At 42.1% G+C, this 19,640-nt stretch overlaps 2 protein-coding genes across 15 annotated transcripts in view; one reads left to right on the forward strand and one right to left on the reverse strand.

The window, feature by feature from the left end:
- GRIP1 (glutamate receptor interacting protein 1) overlaps positions 1-19,640 on the forward strand; it is a 694,619-nt gene that overhangs the window by 674,313 nt on the left and 666 nt on the right. For 8 of the 14 annotated variants that reach the window (XM_054696249.1, XM_037514035.2, XM_054696247.1 and 5 more), the window contains 2 exons: positions 9,971-10,117; positions 11,535-13,312. In XM_054696249.1, the coding sequence (XP_054552224.1) occupies positions 9,971-10,117; positions 11,535-11,759 (372 nt within the window). In that variant the 3' untranslated portion in view covers positions 11,760-13,312. Of the gene's footprint in view, positions 1-9,970; positions 10,118-11,534; positions 13,315-19,640 lie in introns of those variants that run through there. The other 6 variants (XM_054696252.1, XM_054696250.1, XM_054696251.1 and 3 more) reach the window with 2 other exon arrangements.
- The window catches only part of HELB (DNA helicase B), a 30,774-nt gene continuing 27,539 nt past the window's right edge, over positions 16,406-19,640 (reverse strand). Inside the window, exon 13 of the mRNA XM_037514046.2 lies at positions 16,406-17,139. Within this exon, the coding sequence (XP_037369943.1) occupies positions 17,035-17,139 (105 nt within the window). The 3' untranslated portion in view covers positions 16,406-17,034. The remainder of the gene's footprint in view (positions 17,140-19,640) is intronic.

Genomic DNA, 19,640 nt, shown 5'->3' on the forward strand with positions numbered 1-19,640 from the left:
AATGATGGAACTCTCCTCTTTGGTATGATGTGAAATGATAGATGCGAACATCCTCTGAGCTGAATTCAGAAAGCAACACATAAATCTGTCTCAGACCTTAAAACCCGTGTCTCTTATTTGGTAGGGACTTGGCATCTGAGGAGCCAAGTCCACCCAGATTGCTCATACTTACAGCCCAAATCCGAGCTCCTGACTGTCATTGTTGAGCTTTCATTTCTCAAGTCCATGGTGCCCACACACTTGCCAGGGAGCAGCAGGAGGCAGCAGGGAAGCAGCTGTCCCTTCCTCTCCCTTGCCAAGGAGAGACTCCCCAGACAGGAGGGAAGCAGCTGCCTTTCCTGACCCACTTTATCTTGAAACCCATCAGTTTGAGTGGCATAAGCTGAGATGGCTGCAAGAATGCAATTGGGAGGCTATGTTTTAATTTTTTCCTTCCAGCCCCACAGGTAGTGTAGGATTGGTCTTAATACCACAATGACTTGAATTGTCAAGTTAAAAGGAACAGAGCTCTCCAGTGGCGTCTGTGAGAATAAACTCAAGTGCCTACTGAGTTACGGAGAAACCAGCACCATCTCTGAAGCAGGGGTTGGTTGGATCATTATGGTCATCAGACACGGGGCTGAGCCATAACAGGGCTGCCAGGGCCTCCTTAGGAGGAGCTGCTTGGAACAGCTGTCATTGGATGATTTGCTCAAGATAGTAGATATACTTGCCCTTAAAACCGAGTAAGGAAAGTTGAATGCTGCTGAAATTATTCACATGTGTCAAAACTGAGAACACAAGCATTAGGTTTCTGATCTTCACCTCAAGGACATTGTTCAGACATGTGGATAGACTTGCTTAGAAATACAAAACAAGGCTCAACTTGAATCATGGTGAGCTCCTGTCTCCTGTTAACTTCTGTTCTCGGGAGGGCTTGAAGCAATTGCAGCACATGCTGACGAATAGTTAAAATTGAACTGAGCTTTTGAGCTGTGTCCTTGCCTGGAGTATTATATTCTAAGAGGCTCATTGACTTTTTTCAAACAGAAAAATCTAGCATTAAATTCATAGTCCAGATTCTCCGAGGTATCCTTTGGTCAGCACAGAAGAGACCCTGAAAAAAAAAAAAACCTTGTTTCACTGGGGTGGGGCCAGAGCTCTAAGATCTTAGGCGGGAGCTCTAAGATCAGTGAGGCAGAGTTTACACAGATGCTCGTGGTGAAAGTCACAGAAGGTGCCCGAATGAGAAGAAATGCTACAGACATGATAAATGACTCATCCTTAGTTTGTTGGGCATTTGGAAATGGATAAAGGCTACCTGACCAGCTAGGAAATTGTGTGTCCAGAAAAAACTCATGATTTGGTGCAAGAAACACAGCCAATAAGGTCAGATATTCTCCCTCTGAATCCTAGAGTTTCTCCATTCTCTCTGAACAAGTCCATCCATCAACTTCAAGAGTCAGTGTCCTCATTATCAGGAAGGGGATGATTTTGCTGTACAGAGTTGTTAGGAGATCAAAAGCAATCATATGAAGGAAAGTGCCTGGCTAAGGGATTCATCTGGCCGGGCTGGGGAGCGACTTCAACCTCAAAATCCTGAGAATTATTTTTGGACAGGAAATAAATCAAAAGTAACCACCACCAATTTCCAGCCAAACAAGGCAGCAGCAGCTACATGACACAATATATTGCTGCTGCTTTGAGAGCAGTCAGCTGTGTTCCTTCTCTTGGTGCAATATTGATTCTCACAATCTTGTCTGTTGTGTAATTTTAAAATATTTTCATTTTTTGCTATTTGCTTTTGTCAAGCGATTTCCAAGAGAACCAAAGGGATGGCTATTAAAATTCAGTCTCCTCTAACTTAAGAAGTCTTTTTCTAGAGGAACAGATTACTTTCCAATTAGACCATTTATTAGCCTCTCATCCTGAAGAGTTTGCCATAGAGATAGGAAAGCCAAGTCTCTTAGCCAACAACTGTGACCTTAAAGTTAGTGTGCTAATCTACTACCCAGCTCGGGTTAACAGCCGCCTCTAATGTTTTGGCTGATATATTACTGCTATTGGCGTGGTGGTGTTAGATGCCACTCATCCTACTACTCCCCCTGGGTTCTGGCCTGTGGAGCAGACACCCAAGATCAGAGGCCACTTGATCAATGAAGCTTCATTACCATTCTAGTCTACCCCATCTGTTCCTCTAAATGCAAGGATTTTGGTTCACTCTGTTAGAAAACATACATCAGAGCTCAGACAGAAGTGAGGTTCCTAACATCCACTGCAAGTATAGGCTTTGCAACCTGCAGAGTCTGGTATGCCTAGAGGGGGACTGGGCCTGAGAGCACGCAATGACTGACATACCCAACTGGCTATGCACAGGCTCTGTAGGACTGCACCCGTCTCTAGTTAAAGATGGAGCAGAGATAACTAGGATGCAATGCACCACCCTTTAGGAAGAGTGATGATGGTCCTTCCCCCAGATATGCTGCTTGTCACATGGAGAAAACAAAGATGTAAAAGGAACAAAAAGATCAGTGACCCCACAGATAAGACACAGATGGAGCCCAGGAGGAGCCCATAAGCAGGGACCTTGAGCAGAAGATTGCATCCATTAGTGTCAGGACCCAAAGAATGGCAAGGGGCCAGGCCTCTTCGCTATTCGAGTCCTCCTTTTTGTCGTTCTTCCCTTGTTCTTCCTGTCCTTCCTGTGAGAAAAGTCTGGAGGTGGACGAAAGGGACTAGAATATAAACTAGAAATGTTTCCTCCAATCAAGGAATTGCTGATTCCAGACTGGGGGCAGCAAATAGTCTTAGTGAGTTTGTGATATCTTGTGCCAGAAGCAAAGAAGTATCAGAACAAATGGATCATATCAAAAGACCAGAGGAGGGCCTCCCCGGTGGCACAGCGGTTGAGCGCTGGGTTGCAAAGCTGCCCACAGCCTCTGCAGCGCCAGTTCGATCCCCAGCTACTCCCTGGCCTTCGGAGGAGGGTCCCACATGGCGCGCAGACCTCTCCTGCCGCCCGCTGCTCCCCTCAGCAGTGTACTTCGGTCCTTCTGCCAGCTCTGCTCCCCGCTCTGGCTCTGGTGAATTCTCTCACCCTCCCGCGCTTCTGACTGTACCCAGTGCTTGTATAAATAAAAATAAATAAATTAAAAAAAAAAAAAAAAGAACAGAGGATCAAGTGAAGGACTCCTCTTAGCCAAAGATGAGACAATTTAAGCGCCCTCCAATAATGATGCAATTGACTGAAATATATAAATATAGCATATATATGAAAGACATCATATGTATGTGTGTGTGAGTACACACACACACACACACACACACACATTCCCCTGTAGGTTTATACTGAGACTTTACAAAAGTCATCCCTCAGGCCTCCCCGGTGGTGCAGCAGTTGAGCACTGGGCTGCAAAGCTGCCCGCAGCCTCTGCAGCACCAGTTCGATCCCCAGCTGGCCGGCAAGGGTCCACATGGCGCACAGACCTCTCCTGCCACTCCCGCTGCTCCCCTCAGCAGTGTACTTCATCAGTCTGCCTGTTCTGTTCTCTGCTCTGGCTCTGGTGAATTCTCTCACCCTCCGGCACCTCTGACTGTGCCCATGCTTGTATAAATAAATAAATAAATCTTTTAAAAAAATCATCCCTTCCTTTCTCCCCCCTCTAAAAAAATAATCCCCATTGGAAGCATTTGATACCCTAATTCCCTATTCAAAAAAAAAAAACAGAAGGAAAGAATGAGCATTATTCCTCTTTTCTTGAACCAACTGCACCGAGAGTGGCCAAACAGCACTAATTGAAGAAAGGGAAATTCTTTAGAGAAGAATTCTGGCTAAATCAAAGTAAACAAACAAAAAATGAACTCTAGCTAATAAACATAAAAGATTAAAGGATTAGAAAAGATTTTCATTTTGCAACACCTAATGAAATTATGGATTCAGAGTCATCGATGGATGACGATTAAAGATTGATAAGGAACCTTACAATGGCAGATTTAGCTGTCATCACCTCAATCCAAAGTGGGACAACTGGACCCTGAGTCATGTGATGTCGGAAGCACACCTGTGATCCAGCCCTTCCCTTCCCTCTCAAAACCAATCCTGACTCAATTCAAGCATCCAGAGCTAAGGCCCGTTAAGAGGGAATGTGGGGGTAGAAGAACATGCTATAAGACAAAGGAAACCAGGGCCTCCCTGGTGGCACAAGGGGTTAAGACACAGCACTATGAAGCTGTCTGCAGCCACTGCAACACGAGTTCAACACAGCCAGGGGGCTACCCAGATGGCACAGCAGACCTCTCCTGACTCACCCGCTGCTCCCCTCAGCAGTGCATCTCAGTCAATGCTCCTGTTCTGTTCCCCACTCTGTCTCTAGTGAATCCTCTCATCCCCCACACACACACCTCTGGCCTGTACCCCAGCTCTCATATGCATAAATAAATAAATCTTTAAAAAAAAAAAAAGTCAAAGGACACCATTGCGCACTAAGTCCACAGAAGAAGAAGATCGGTATGTGCTCTGGGGAAGAGAACATTTAGAAAAATGTGGACCATGTTGGGATCCTGATTTGAACAAACCAATGCTAAAAACCAATTTGAAACAGTGATGAAAAATTTTTTATGGACTAGGTATTGAAATAAATCAAGGAATAAGTTAATTTTGCAAATGAGTTCATGACAGCGAGGCTGTATAAATCATCTTTATTCAGAAAGTCACACTAAGGTGTGTGGGAGTGAGATGTCCTAAACTGCATGTTCCTTAAAATACTCCCCCAAAGAAGAAGAAAGAGTGGATGAGGGTGGCAGCCTCTGAGTGGTGACTGGATCTGAGTGATGCATATATAGAGTCACTGCCCTTAAGCTCTTGAAAATGTTAGAAATTTTTCGTGGAAAAATTTCTCTGATGTCCTCCCTCCTCACCTTATGAGAGCAGGCCAGAGCGCTCCTGTCCTGTGGACTAAGGGAAAATCGTAATTATAGACAGGCCTAAAAATTCTCCACTGCTGATGTCAATTTGGAGGGGTGTTGAGTTCAGAGAACAGGGCCCTTGGATTTCACCTCTGAGAAAAGTTTCACCAGAGCTCCCTTTCAGTGGCACACAGTGAGGCAGAGACTGTTAGTTATACCCAAAGAAAAGGAAAGGCAAGAGATTACATGCACAGACACATGCAAGCAGATCTTGCCAGTGCAGAAATTGTGCTGGTATTATTATTAGTGTTCTTTTTGGGAGGGATTCCTCCCATAAAATACATGCATTCCTTTGTGGAATTGTTACCTGTTGTTAAATTAATCACCTGTAGGGCGTGACTAGGTTGATTTGTAAGAAACATAAGAACCAGGGATTCCCTACAGTGGCCTCAATCTCCACATCCCCCCTCTGGTCTGCGCCTCCAGATACTTTCTATAGCATCTGATACCTGCTATGGCAGTTGGAGCCTAAGGATTTTTCATTTCTATGGCTGGTTTAAAGACTATGTGAGTCATTTCTACCCCCACCTCCAGTTGCTGGCCTTGTGACACCTCCATTCCAAATTTTCTACTCTTACCCTCCATTAAACAAGGAGGTTTTTGGGGGGTTTTAGGTGGGGGAGGGAACCCAGTCTTCATTTTATTTTATTTTTTTAATTAAATCTTTTTTTCTGCAACCATGTGCTAGGAAAAGAAACAGTGCCCTGTGGGGAGATCCACGCTTCACAGTCAGAACCACGGGGCTTAAACCACTTCTCTGTTGCTTGCTAGCTTTGAGCAAGAGTCTAACCCTCTGCACTTTCATTTCCCTGTTTTGGGTAAAGAAAATAATCTCCTGTACCTCTTAGCCTACTTTATTCAAGTACCACCAGCCTTATAAGCAAGAAGTCCACATCTCCCACTGGAGGCCACGCCACCCCACCACCCTCCCTTTCCAAGAACCCTGATCCCTCTGCTCAGAGGTGGGGCAGGCCTGGCGCCCGTGCCAGAGGTGCTGTAACCTCTCGTGGCCACAAGGTGTCGCCATGAAGCTTTGCATGGCCCTGCCCCAGCCACTGCCACCTGCAGCCTGGGCCTGGCTAATTCCCCGCAGGGACCTGAGGCAAGAGAGGGCAGGGTCTAGAAGCAGGAGCGTGGTGTCCACCCTAGAATTAAATCCCTTGTAAGTTCACACTCAGCACATCGTGGCCAGTCCTGACTGGTTCCAAACTCAGCTATATGGTATGTCAGAACCTCTCATTTCATTTATTCTAATATACTACTACTAATAATACTAATAATAATTCATAATTACTAATAATAATTCATTTATTCACTTATACTAATCCTACCACATGGCAGGTACCATCTTGGGAGGTTGGGATTTATCAATGAACAAAAATGAAGATCTTTGACCCCCTCAAGGAGCTTGGTGGGCATCTCCCACGTACTCCCCTAAGACTTTTACCTGAGACCAGGTCACCAGCGAAGACTTCTCCCCTCCTGATGAGTTTTGCTGGGGGAGTTTTGCTGGGGCTCACTCATTCAATCTGAACCTACATCTCCTTTTGCATCATCAGAGTGCATGTCCGATGAAGGACTCAATTTCTACATGCACACACACATCCGATCTGTTAACAGGCAGACTAAGGGGCATCTCCAGACCCCCAAATCTGCCTGCCTTAAATGGGTTGCACCATATGCCACATAAAAACAATGCATACCCTAGTGCATAAGAGCTTCAATAAAAAAATAACTAATGCAATTAGTGTGCAATAGAGAGAAGAGAAACTTAAAATAGTTTCCCCAAGAAACAACCAGTCACCCATCCCCTCATGGGTAAATGCCAGGGTTGCTTCAAAGTGTGATCACATCCTTGGTACAGGTCCAATGCCAAGAAGCAAGTACAGTTTCTTCTTCACGTGTCTCTCTGTTCCAGGTGCCTCCTCCAAGTCTCCTCCTTGTCTTCTTTCCTCTCTCTTCTCACCGAAGCCCTTTCTAGCTTCCCCTCGCTGCTCAGCTCCACCCTTCCTTAGAAGATGGGGCAGGGAATCTGGAACTTCCCCTTTGTATGATTATCACACTGTTACAGTTCTACAGTTCACTAGTTTATCTAGAAGTGATGCTTCCACAGAATTCAAGTCATTTCAGATTTTAAGACTTTATACATACTACGTCATTGAAAATCGGGACTCTTACTCATCTTGCAGGGTTGTTAAGATTAAATGAGGAATCTTTCTGAGTCTAAATTCGGGAATACTATATCTTGTTAACTGCTGTATCTCCATCCTTACAATAATGTTGCCACATAGCAGGGCACGTGCAAACACACACACACATATACAGCGATGGAATGAACCTGCAAAGAGTGTCATCTCACTAAATGTAGTTCCTTTGCTTCCTTTTCCAGCACATGAATAGCCCCTCTGATCTGTGAGCTGACTCATGGAGCAAATTTAAGTGTGCTCCAAGTCACTCGGGCTGCAGTCCGTCTAGTTCTAAACTTTAACACGATCCCTAGAGATGTGAGAGTCTCCAGTCAGGACCACACTTTAGGTGGCTAGGCACTTTTTCTTAAAACAAAGTTGCAACAAAATTAAGGCCCCTTTTCTTCTAGTTAAACTTGTGGGAGAGAGGCCAGTAGCAGTAGGATGTTGATGTGCTTTATCTCACAGGATCTGAGATGTCTTGAATTATAAACACAGCCTGATTTCAGACATTTTATTTTTCTTTTTTAAAGATTTATTTTATTTACTTATGCATACAATAACTGGGGTACAGGCCAGAGGGGCAAAGGCGTGAGAAGATTCACCAGAGACAGTGGGGAACAGAACAGGCAGACTGACTGAAACACACTGCTGAGGGGAGCAGCAGGCAAGACAGGAGAGGTCTGCTGCACCATGTGGGTAGCTCCCTGGCCAGGGATCAAACTCCTCATGCTGCAGTGGCTGCTGATAGCTTGATAATGCTGAGACTTAACCCCTTGTGCCACCAGAGAGCCCCTGATTTCAGAGATTCTAAAATATGGTTTAAAAAATTAAAAATTTTAAAAAGTGTATCTAGGACCTGTGGAGTAAGGTACCTGTAATGCTGAGGGAGCATAATGGCCCAGTGCTTGGAGTCTGGTGTCAAGACAGACGCGGCCCCCCCATCCATTACCTACAGGACCATGGGCGGGGTTCTCAGCTCCTATAACGTTGACTTTTCTCACCTTTTTAAAAAATATTTGTTTATTTATGCATGCAAGAGCTGGGGCATAGGCCAGAGGTGTGGGAGTGAGAGAATTCACCAGACACAGAGTGGGTCACAGAACAGGTAGATTGACCGAAGTAACACTGCTGAGGGGAGTAGCCGGCGAGTCAGGAGAGGTCTGCTGCACCATGTGGGTAGCTTCCTGGCTGACCGGGAGATCGAGCTCGTGCTGCAGAGGCTGTGGATTGCTTTATAGGTTGCGTCTTAATGCCTTGCGCCACCAGGGAGACCCTGACTTTTCTCACCTTTAATGTGGCAGTACCCACTAGAGCTGCCTGGTGGATGGTATTGACCCAGCTCTATGTTTAGTAAAATAAAAATCCACAAACTGACCACTTTTGTATTACTTTCAATATATCGTAGCTCTTTGAAGTAAAACTGAGCATAAAAAATAAAACTGCTGTAAAACTTTTAATCTTCATCTTTTGCCCTGTACAGCTTTGAACTTTATACCGTTTTACAACAATGCATTCTTGTATCACTTGTACAGTCATAAAATACATTTATTTTAAAACCAGTAGGATATAAAACAAGTAACTCCCTCCCCCAAAGAAGTAAACCCAATCATTACTTGAAGTCTGCATCAGTTTGGGGGAGGCCATCAGTAGACTTCTGGGAAAATAGTAGCCTGGTACAGAGTTATATGAGCATAAAGGGCTGAGTAAAAGCCCCTGACGGTGTCCACCATTGTGAGCTCAGTGAATATTACTTCTTGGTTTTTTTTTTTAGATTGATTTATTTATTTATGCATACAAGAACTGGGGTGTAGGCCAGAAGTATGGAGGGTGAGAGGATTCACCAGAGACAGAGTGGGGAGCAGAACAGGCAGATTGACTGAAATACACTGCTGAGGGGAGCAGTGGGTGAGACAGGAGAGGTCTGCTGTGCCACATGGGTCACCTCCCTAGCTGGGGATCGAACTTGTGCTGCAAAAGCTGTGGATAGCTTTATAGGGCTGTGTCTTAACCCTTTGCACCACCAGGGAGGCCCTCAGTGAATAAGTAATCTTAGGATGTAATAGGGACTCCATCGACATTTGATGACTGTACATATGATTTCATGAAAGAACCTCAGACCAACTCTTGCAGGGGGTTAGGTGAGGAAGGAGGATTGGGAGATGCTTTAAGGGCAGCAGTTGCCCTCAGGTGCAGACAGCGCCAGCTGAGGTCGGCAGCTTAGAAGGTAAATGTCAAGTTGTTAAACCCAACCCTGGACAAGTACTCAGGGAGCTAATCAAGCCAGACCTCAGAGCCAGGTGTTTATTACAGAAACACTTTCAGATCTTATAAGTGGTATTTTGCCAACAGTGCTGAGGACCTGATTGAGTCCACTAGCAAATAAAGTGAGGTTCCATGGTAGTTGCTCAGAGGACAGGGATATGCTGAGCTCTGTACCCAGCGCAGCACCAGGCAGGGGTGGGCAGCAAGGAGAGGCTCTGGCTGGGTCCCTAACTGCTCCCAGCACCATAGGGATGGTGGGGTGGGGGAGTGTGGGGTTCCAGGAAAACAGACCTCAACCTGCCTGTGGGGAATTCTTACCTGTTTACCTGCTGGTTGTGATTTTGAAAAAAAGACAGGAGTCCCTAGCAGTTTTCTTTCTTCCAGTTGCAGATGGGACTTCACAAATTCCAAAGATGTTCTAGGGAAAGGGAGAAAGCTGCAGGGTTGTGGGCAGCTAACTTATTACAAATGCATTGTTTTTGAAATTAGTTTGCAAAGATCGCTTCTCAAAAAGTTTCACAAGCAGCAGCCTGCAGCCTAGCTAAATATCTCCTTCGCATCACTTTACTTCCCAGGTGACCTTGTACAAGGGCTCTGACATGGAGGACTTCGGGTTCAGTGTGGCAGATGGCTTGCTAGAAAAAGGAGTATATGTCAAAAATATTCGCCCGGCTGGCCCAGGAGATCTTGGTGGCTTAAAGCCCTATGACAGACTCCTGCAGGTAAGACCTCAGGTGGAATTTTAATTAATTTAACTGTTCAGAGTCTTACTGAACCATACCCACCCATCCTCCATTGCCTGTTATCCTATGTTGGATGGAAGCTTTTTCCTTTATGGAAGTGTTTGCCTTTGGTAGAATTTACCTACTATTACAAACACCCGTGTTCCTGTATATGTTCTTCAGCGATTATAAACTTCTTGGAAACAGGGCTAATGCCTTCTTCTCCCAGGTCTCATTACACGGGTGCTGCTATCTCAGTCTTGAATTGGGGTTTTGGGAGCAGGCCCGGAGTCTGAGGACCCCCGAAGGACTCTTTCTAGGTTCTTGTCTTCAGGCGAGGAAAGAATTCAACATTGAGGCCAAAGTTATAGAAAAGCAAGAGATTTATTGATAGACAAGCAGAAGAACAAGAAAGCTGTCAGAGCGGAGATGGGTCCTGAGTGGATAGCCACCGAGGGAGCAAGAAGCAGGTGCTTATATGGGTACAGTAGGCAAGGATAGGCGATTTGGCCTTTGGGTAGCTCTGTGTTGTGTCTTTTGCTGATTGGCTGGGCCCACGGGGGTCTCCTAGACTACCGAGAGCCACTGAGTTTGCCCACGTTACCTGGCCTGCCTTCCCAAAAGTAGCTTTGGTCCACTGCTGGAGCACTGTGTTACTGTGTTGTGTTCTGGACATTTCACTCTTTACTAGGTTGGGGTAGGGGGCACCCTCCTGGGCCCATGATTGTTTCTCAATCAAATTGATAAATCAACATAAGGCACCTGGGCTTAGGGGTGCCTTCCTGAGTCCAACCTGTTGTTCTTATTCAGACTGATAAATGATCTTGGGACACCTGGCTGGACGTTTGGGGTACCCTGTTCCTATCTACCCATACCCATATCCTAACTTCCTCATTCAGAAGCAGTCTGTAAGTGAATTTTAAAACATGTTTGCAAAAATTAAGAAGTGAAAGTTGGTGAGCACATGGATAATCTCAGGATGAGGACATAGGCATCCTTCTAGGAGAGGTAGTTCGGTCAAGAGCATGGATTTCTAGAATCAGCCATACGGCCAAGGGTCACATCCTAGCTCGACCACTCACCAACTGCTGATCTAAGGCAAATCTGTCAAACACTCTGTGCCTTATTTTCCTCATCTGTAAACCGGGAATAATATTCAACACTTCACACCTGCCATCAGTGAGGTCATCTGCTCAGCATGGACCTCTGGGATGTCTTCTCTGCTCTCAAGGATTTTACACTGTAGCAGCAGAGAAGTAAACTAATAGCCACATTTCAGCATTAGAGTGGGACAGACCCCTCTCTACAGGGTGCTTGTTAAGTACCTTCAAGAACTTACTGCACCAGAGATGTTACTCTGGGTTTTGGGACATGGTCTATGGCAAATAATTCAAAATGGCCCTTCTTAATCTTTCAGGTGAATCACGTCCGAACAAGAGACTTTGACTGCTGCCTTGTCGTGCCCCTCATAGCAGAATCTGGTAATAAGCTGGACCTGGTTATCAGTAGAAACCCACTTGCTTCACAGAAGTCTATAGAACAGACTCTACCCGGAGAATGGAGTGAACAGAACAGTGCTTTTTATCAACAGCCTAGCCATGGTGGTAATTTGGAGATACGAGAACCAACTAACACATTATAGCAACGCTTTTTATAAAGCAGGACAAAAGACAATATCTATACATGGTGCTAAAAAAATCCCTTTAAGATTTCTGTGACATTTGAAGCACAGATAATCACGCGGCATTAACTGCAAGCACAGGGGTCTTTTAAATCTCACTCACGGCTCATGTTCACTTCCCTTTTCAAGATGAAGAGGTTTCTTTCTTGGTAACCACTCCGGTAGAGGGCAGGCAAGTCCCTGCCAAGCCCAATGGTAGAGAAAAAGTAAACTAGGTAGGCCACCTCTTCCCACAGTTACCATCAGAGGACATTTTTTACAAGTTAATCTTCCTATCATTTTTTAAAAAGAGAAACGTATGTTTGAAAATATTCTCTATGATCATTTCCTTAATTCACTTTGAAATCAGTTTCTTACTCTGAAGTCATGAGCGTAAGAACTGGATCAAGAAGGCTTTTCATAAAGCTGGCTCTCCTAGGGGAAATAGAGTTTGGTGAAGCGCTGGGGCTGCTGCTATGGGAGGGGGAAGGTATAAAATTAAGTTACTTAAAATGTTTCAGCAACGATGCAAGTAGGAGACCATAATAGGTGGTGGTAAATGTTTTGCCCAAGTATAGGAATGATTTTAACTAAGATGTATGCTATTCCCTATGCAACAAATTATCAAACAGGATATGTCTTGTGACCTGTTTTTTTTTTTTTTTAGGACACATTTTTAATAGCTGAAAATCTCTGATAATTAGAGTGGTTAGTAACACTGAGAATTAGTTATTTTTAAAATTCAAGACTAAGAATTTAAGAGAGAATGAAGAGTCTATTAAATGAGGTTTATCTTAATGGTAGGCAAATCAAACTCATACTGCTTGACTGTTTTGAAAACTGGTTATATTGAGGGGTGTACAGCACATGTACTTATAAAAATGACACTGGACTATCTTTTGTTCTGAGCCATGCCTCTTAGTGAAATTGTAAATACATTTTCCACAAAATGCATTGCCAATTATTACCATCCCTCAAAGCAATAAATTGTGACAGTTGCTTTTAATGTTTGTCAGCAACTGTTTCCATTTGTTCAGATATTTTGAATAGTTAACACAATAATTGTTATTTGGTGAATATAAAAAAAATAGATCTGTATATTGATTGTAGAATTCCATACTGAAATGGTTCTTTTCCAAACATTTTCATTTTGGTCAATAACTAAAACAGCTGCTTAGGTAAAGCATTTGAACACTGTGTCCTTTGTTCAAGGAAAAAGCTCACCTTTGTTTTTGTGCAAAAAAATATGTTATTTCAATCATATTTCAGAACCACCAGGGCAAGAAAGTATAAAGCAGAATCATGTTAAGAAAAAAAAAAGATCATGAGTCACTTAAATATGTATTTTTATTTGTAACAAACAAGTATTAAACTGTAAAGTATTTTTGTACAAATTTAATACTTTAATAGCATGGTATTTATCGTCTATGTATGGTTTTGGGGAATTCAAAATTGTTGCAAATATTTGTATGGAAAAAAAAACCCTCTACCAAATGGAATAAACAGTGATTTTAAAGGCCAAAAAAAGAGGTGCATTTGTTTTGTTGTTGCCTTGCATATACTTCAGTGTTTTAGACTGAGTCCTACACAGTTAGTATTTGTGTAGGAATCTATTAAAACCAATTAATAAGTTTAGCAAGGTTGCAAGATACATCAGTATACAAAAACCAATTGTATTTCTATACAGTGGCAATGAACATTCCAAAACTAAACAGACATTTTTTTAAAAGCTAGTAAAAGAAGTACAAAACTTACACTGACTACAGTGAATCGTTGAAAGAAAAGAGAGAAGACATAAACAGGAAAAGATCCCAGGCCTATGAATCAAAAGTCTTAAGATTTAGATGGCAATAACCCCCAGATTATAGATTCAACACAACCCCCATGAAAATTCCCACATGCTGCTTTACAGAAATTGACAAGCTGATCCTAAAATTCACATGGAAATGTAAGACACCAAAAATAGCCAAAAAATATTGAAAGAGAATAACAATTGGATGATTCGTGTTTCTTGATTTCAAAACATACCACAAAGCTAATGAATCCAGTGTGGTGCTGGCATAAGGATAGATGTATGTATAGATCAATGGAATAGAATGGAGAATCCAAAAATAAACTTTCACATTTGTAATTAATTGATTTTTGACAAGCATACCAAGACAATCCAATGGAGAGAGAATTGTCTCTTTAATAAGAGATAGAGCTGGAACAACAGGATATCCACATGTGAAAGAATGAAGGTGGACACTTACCTCACCACATATAAAAATCAATCCAAAATTAATCAAGGAACTAAATGTAAGACCAAGAACTATTTAACTCCTAGATGAAAAATAAGAGGAAATCCTCATGGCTTTAAGTAGGATTAATTTCTTAGATATAACATCAAAATCATGAGAAATAATAAAAATAGATTGGACATCATCAGAATAAAAATTTTGTGCTTCAAAGAACGGTCAACAAAATGAAAATAAATTTTAAAGAATAGGGAAAAATTGCCAATGTTTCTAATAAGGGACTTGTATGCAGAATAAAAAAACCTCATATCTCAGAATAAGAAGAGATTTATTAAAAATGGGTTCTCAAGGATGAATGCTTGAAACATAACGTGATAATGCAATGCTACTTCAATTTAAAAAAATTAAAATCGGCAAAAGCTGCACAGACATTTCTCTGAAGAGGACGTACAAATGATCAGTAAGTACATGAAAAGATGATCAACATCATTTCCCCTAATGAAAATGCAAATCAAAACTACAAGGAAGTACTATTGCTCATCCACTGGGATAGCTATAATCAAAAAGTCAGATAATAAATGTTGGAAAATAAATTTAGAGAAACTAGAACCCACACACTTTACTGGTATAAATATAAAATGGTACAGATGCTTTGGAAAATGGTCTAGTAGTTCCTGAAAAGATTAAACATATTTACCATATCACTCAGCAATTTAACTCCTAGGTATTGTACACAGATGTTCATAGCAGCATTAGTTATAATAGTCAAAAATTAGGGGGAAAGCAATGTCCACCAATTGATGAATAGATAAATTCAATGTGCTATCTCCAGACAGTGGAACAGCATTTGGGAATAAAAAGCATCTTTCTGCCTCATTACATCACTGAAATCAAGAGGGATCCCCTGCAGTTCTAATGGACCCACCTGCAAAAATTCAGCCCAGGGTTCCTGATTTTACAACAGCTCACCCTGATCCAGAAATTCAGCCTCAATAAATGCCAACAGTGTTTCCATAATATAGAAATGGCCAATGCTTCAAGTTCAACTGTGTGGTCTTCCTTGAATGGATTATCCCAGACATCTCCCCAATAAAAACAATAATACTAGCTCTTATTATACATAACTTTTTAAATCTTTTAAAAAGAAAGATAGGAAATACTGATACACACTACAACATTACGTCTGAAGACATATGCTAAGTCAAAGAAGTCAGTAACCAAGGACCACATACTGTATGATTCCATTTATCTGGACTGTCCAGAGGAGGCAAAGCAAGAGAAAGGAGATTCAAGATTTTCTAGGCTGGAGGGGATAAAATGTACAGGGCTTCTTCTTGGAGGTGATAAAAATGTTCTAAAGTCATTTGTGGTGTTGGCTAGACAACTGTAAATACACTAAAAACCATTCACTTGTCCACTTTGTACACATTAAATGGGTGCATGTATGTGAATTATATGAATAAGGCTATTTTTTAAATACTGGGATAACAGATAGATGTTTGTCCTCTTAACTTTTTCCTTGACCATTTAACAATGAGAGAACACAAATTTCCACAGTGGAATTATTCAAAACATGTGTCCCCAAATAAGTGATTATGACATGATAGAAGTATTAGTTAAAACTACAGTGGTAATCACACTGCAATATACAGGTGTATCAAATCAACACATTGGATACTTTCAATTCACAGTAGTCTATGCCAATTATATGGCAAATTAAGAAAAAACAAAACCAATGTGTTTCCAGTTCAGAAGAAACTTCCAGGAAAAAAGGGCCAGATGAGCTGGGCCTGGGCAGCAGCGATGGAGGGGCGATAGCCTTGTGAGAGGACTACTTTAAGAAGCCACAATATCCTGGGATGTGTGTCAATGAAAAGAGCAGCAATTACAGTCACTGCTCGTCCATTGGCTAAGATCAAGTGAAGAGATGCAATTACAGTTATCCTTTACCATTGCTTCAAACCACTGGCAGGCATCATCCCCAAGGATCATGGAAATTTAACAAGACATTAACGTCAAAATACCTTTGACAGCAGAATCTTTTCAAAGAAACATGTAATCTCTTTCCCCCTCATTTGTGTTCAGTGCTACCAGTTCTCATGATAACAGATGTTGACATCATTAGGTTTTCTCTGATCAAATGAATTTGAAACATCTGTACAATACAAGCACCTTAAAAATGAAACTTCAGTGACAGACATCCTTTTATCTTGATACTGTGAAGCAACGAGGTTCCTTTTGTGTTAAATGGAAAACAGACAAATTAAAAAAAAATTTTTTTAAATATTTGCTTCCCCCCACCCCCTCAGATTGAATTCCCATAGAATTTCCTTCCCCAATGCACCCGTGCACCATCACCACAGTCTCCTGTTCTCCTCCCTCCCTCCCGCTGATCCCTCTCCCTCCTCCTCCCCTGCAGGATGTCTCTGATTTATAATCGTCTGTTTTTGCTTTGTTGTGTTTTATACTATTACTGTATTTTTTTACACTGATGTCCTTTTTGGTTCCCCTATATTCCTGCTATAAGTGAAACCATTTGATATTTTTCTTTCCTTCTGGTTTATTTCACTGAGCATAATTCCTTCTAGCTCCATCCACGTTGCTGTGAATGGCATGAGTTTATCTTTTTTTGATTGCTGAGTAATATTCCATTGTGTATATGTGCCACATCTTCTTGACCCAGTCATCGATTTTTGGGCATCTGGGTTGTTTCCAGGTTTTACCTATTGTAAATAGTGCTGCAATAAACATAGGGGTACGGTTATTCTTTTGAATCAATGTTTTTGTGTCCTTTGGGTAGATCCCCAGGAGTGGAATTGCCGGGTCATATGGTAGCTCCATTTTTAGTAGACTGAGGAACCTCCAGACAGCTTTCCATAGTGGTTGGATCAGTTTGCAATCCCACCAATAATGTAGGAGAGTTCCTTTTTTTTACCACATCCTTGCCAACATTTGTTGTTGCTTGTTTTTTTGATATGTGCCAAGGAATAGACAATTATTTTGAATAATCCGAAATAAAGTTAAGTTTCTTGATTGTTGGTAGGTTTGAAAAGTTGCTTGGGGCTTAAACAATTGAGTCTCAAATTCTGAAGTCTAGAAGATACTTGTGGAGATGATTCTTCCAGCTGGAAAAGAGCAATAAAAATAAAGTTAATTTTGTAAAAATGTAGTCCGTCTACCCTAAGCACCTCTAGTCTCTTTGCTTTTGCAAAAGACATAATACTTTCTCCGCACCCCCTGGGAGACCTGAACAGATCAACCAGCTGTCAGTTTCTAGTAGGATCCTGGCTGCTTCTGCTCCCTGTGGTGGTCCAGCACCCAGCTCCAGGACCAGCATGTAGCAGTGCATACTGGTTGAATGAATACATACAACTAATTCCTACAGGTGTAGACAGGACCCACCCCACAATCGAGCAGTCCAGTACAAAATTTAAACGTGGGCCCCTTGTTCAAAAATTAATTTCAAGATGACACCACAGAAATTAAAGCAAGTGGTGTGGGTCTTTCTGAGCACAGAGTCCTGTCCACCAGCCTTCCCAAGCTGCAAGTCCACGATTCCAGCCCTGAGCACCGTGAGACCAAACTCAGCCATGCCACAAGCGTGCACTTGGCACCACTAGTGAGCCCCAACCACAAGTCAATGGACCAGGATGGTCATGAGGAAATTTCACCACCATTGAGAAATGCAAAAAATAAACATGGTTCAATTAATCTTTCATAATACCAAGTCTTTTCAATTTAGGGGACAGTGATGGTTGATTTTGTGTGTCAACTTGGCTAAGCCACAATATCCAATATTTTGTCATCTATGGTTCTATATGTTTATGTGAAGGCATCTTTTAGTTTAACATTTAAATTAGTAAAGCAGATTACCCTCCATAATGTAGGTGGGACTTAACCAATCAAATGAAGGTTCTAAGAGAAAAAAGACTGACCTCTCCCTAGAAAGAGGGAATCCTGCCAGCAGACTACAAAGTCAACTATTTTCTGGGTCTCCAGGCTGCTAGGCTACCCTGAGGGTGCTGGACTTTCCTGCCTTTACAATCACAGGGTCCTATTCCTTAAAGCTAGATACACAGATGACTGATTGATGACTGATAGAACTACAGACACAAGGAGGACTATATTCAGGGTTTTGTGCTGGTATTGTCCTAGATATTCTTAGTGTTAAAATGCTATTTTTAAAACTCTTGAAATTATTGTTTTATATAAAATTTTAGAATGTTTACACATTTCTATTTTAAAAGGGACATTTTTGTTTCATCTATCGTGGGGCAGGGGTATAGGTGAAAAAAAAAAGATGAATATTTTTGTACCAAAGCTATAAATCCATAGAGAAGCAAAGGCTTTCACCTAGGAGGGGCTCAGGCATTAGTATTTGTACAATTTCAGTGCTGACTGGGTCTTAAGTAGCCATGCGAATGTGAAGGAAGGCTCTGTGGGCAGTCCTTGTCCCTAAACTTGATCTATTAGAAATGACACATCTCAATGCAGTTGGAAGTCTAGAATTAAGGAAACATAAATCCCTAACTTATCAGTCCTGAAGCTTTGAATTCAAGTTTTATTTCTAGAGATTCCAGTAAATATCACATATTTTTGGCAAACTGTAAAGAAAACTTATTTTCTTCAGTAAGAGCACTTTGTGCATCAAGCAGTGACATCAGCCAGCGCCAGACAGCACCCACCATCACCCTCTGCTCATAGACATTCTGTCACATTGGCCTCAGCCAGAAGAGCTCTGGCAAGCTCAGAACTGAAGGTGGATAATGCTGCCATTTTCTTTTTGTGTGACCACCTGAGCCATAACCTACACAACCCAAGTTGGTGCTAAGAAATACAAAGCAAAAAACTTTTAGAAAAAGAATCTTGGACTCCCTAGTGATCTAGGGGTTAAGTCTCAGTGTTCTCATCTCTATGAATTGATCCCAGGCCAGGGAGCAACGCACAAGGCACAGCAGACCTCTCCTGTCTTTCCTGCTGCTCCCCTTAGTAATGTATCTCAGCAGATCTGCCTGTTCTGCTCCCCACTCTGTCTCTGGTGGATCCTCTCACCCCCCACACCTCTGGCCTACACCCTTGTTCTTCTACAAAAATAAATTAATATTTAGGAAAAAAAAAAAAAAAAAAAGAACCTTTCTTTGGAATTGCCTCTTTTTCTGTTCTGAGTCAAAAGTCTTATTTATCCCCAAGGTCTTTGCAAGAGATAAGAGATTTAATTTCAGAAAAAGAAGTTTTGCAGAGGTAGAAATTTCCATATCAAAGAGCTGATCTGAAGTATAGAAGGAAGCTTAGGATCAGAGGCTCCCACTTCCAAGAAGAAAAGGACAAACTTCCTTTTCCACTATATCCGCTTTTATCACTGTCTCCACAAAACCTGTCCCTCAGCCTCTTTCCCCAATTCTGGCTCATGGTGTATGGGCCCAATTCAATGGCCAAGCCCAGGAAGCGCCCTCAGGCCCCAGCCCACCTGCACAGAACTGATTACTCAGTCCCATGCACTCCACCCTGCAGAGTCTCCATCGCCATCTCTACTACCTGCCTTTAGAACCTAATCTTTTGGCCCAAGCTACTGAAATCATCTTTTTTGCTGGAACTCATCCTCCAGCCTCTCCCTAAACATAACCCA

The sequence above is a fragment of the Talpa occidentalis genome, unplaced genomic scaffold (genome assembly GCF_014898055.3).
Source record: "Talpa occidentalis isolate TD23 unplaced genomic scaffold, MPIMG_talOcc4v2.1 talOcc4.16, whole genome shotgun sequence".
NCBI lineage: Eukaryota > Metazoa > Chordata > Mammalia > Eulipotyphla > Talpidae > Talpa > Talpa occidentalis.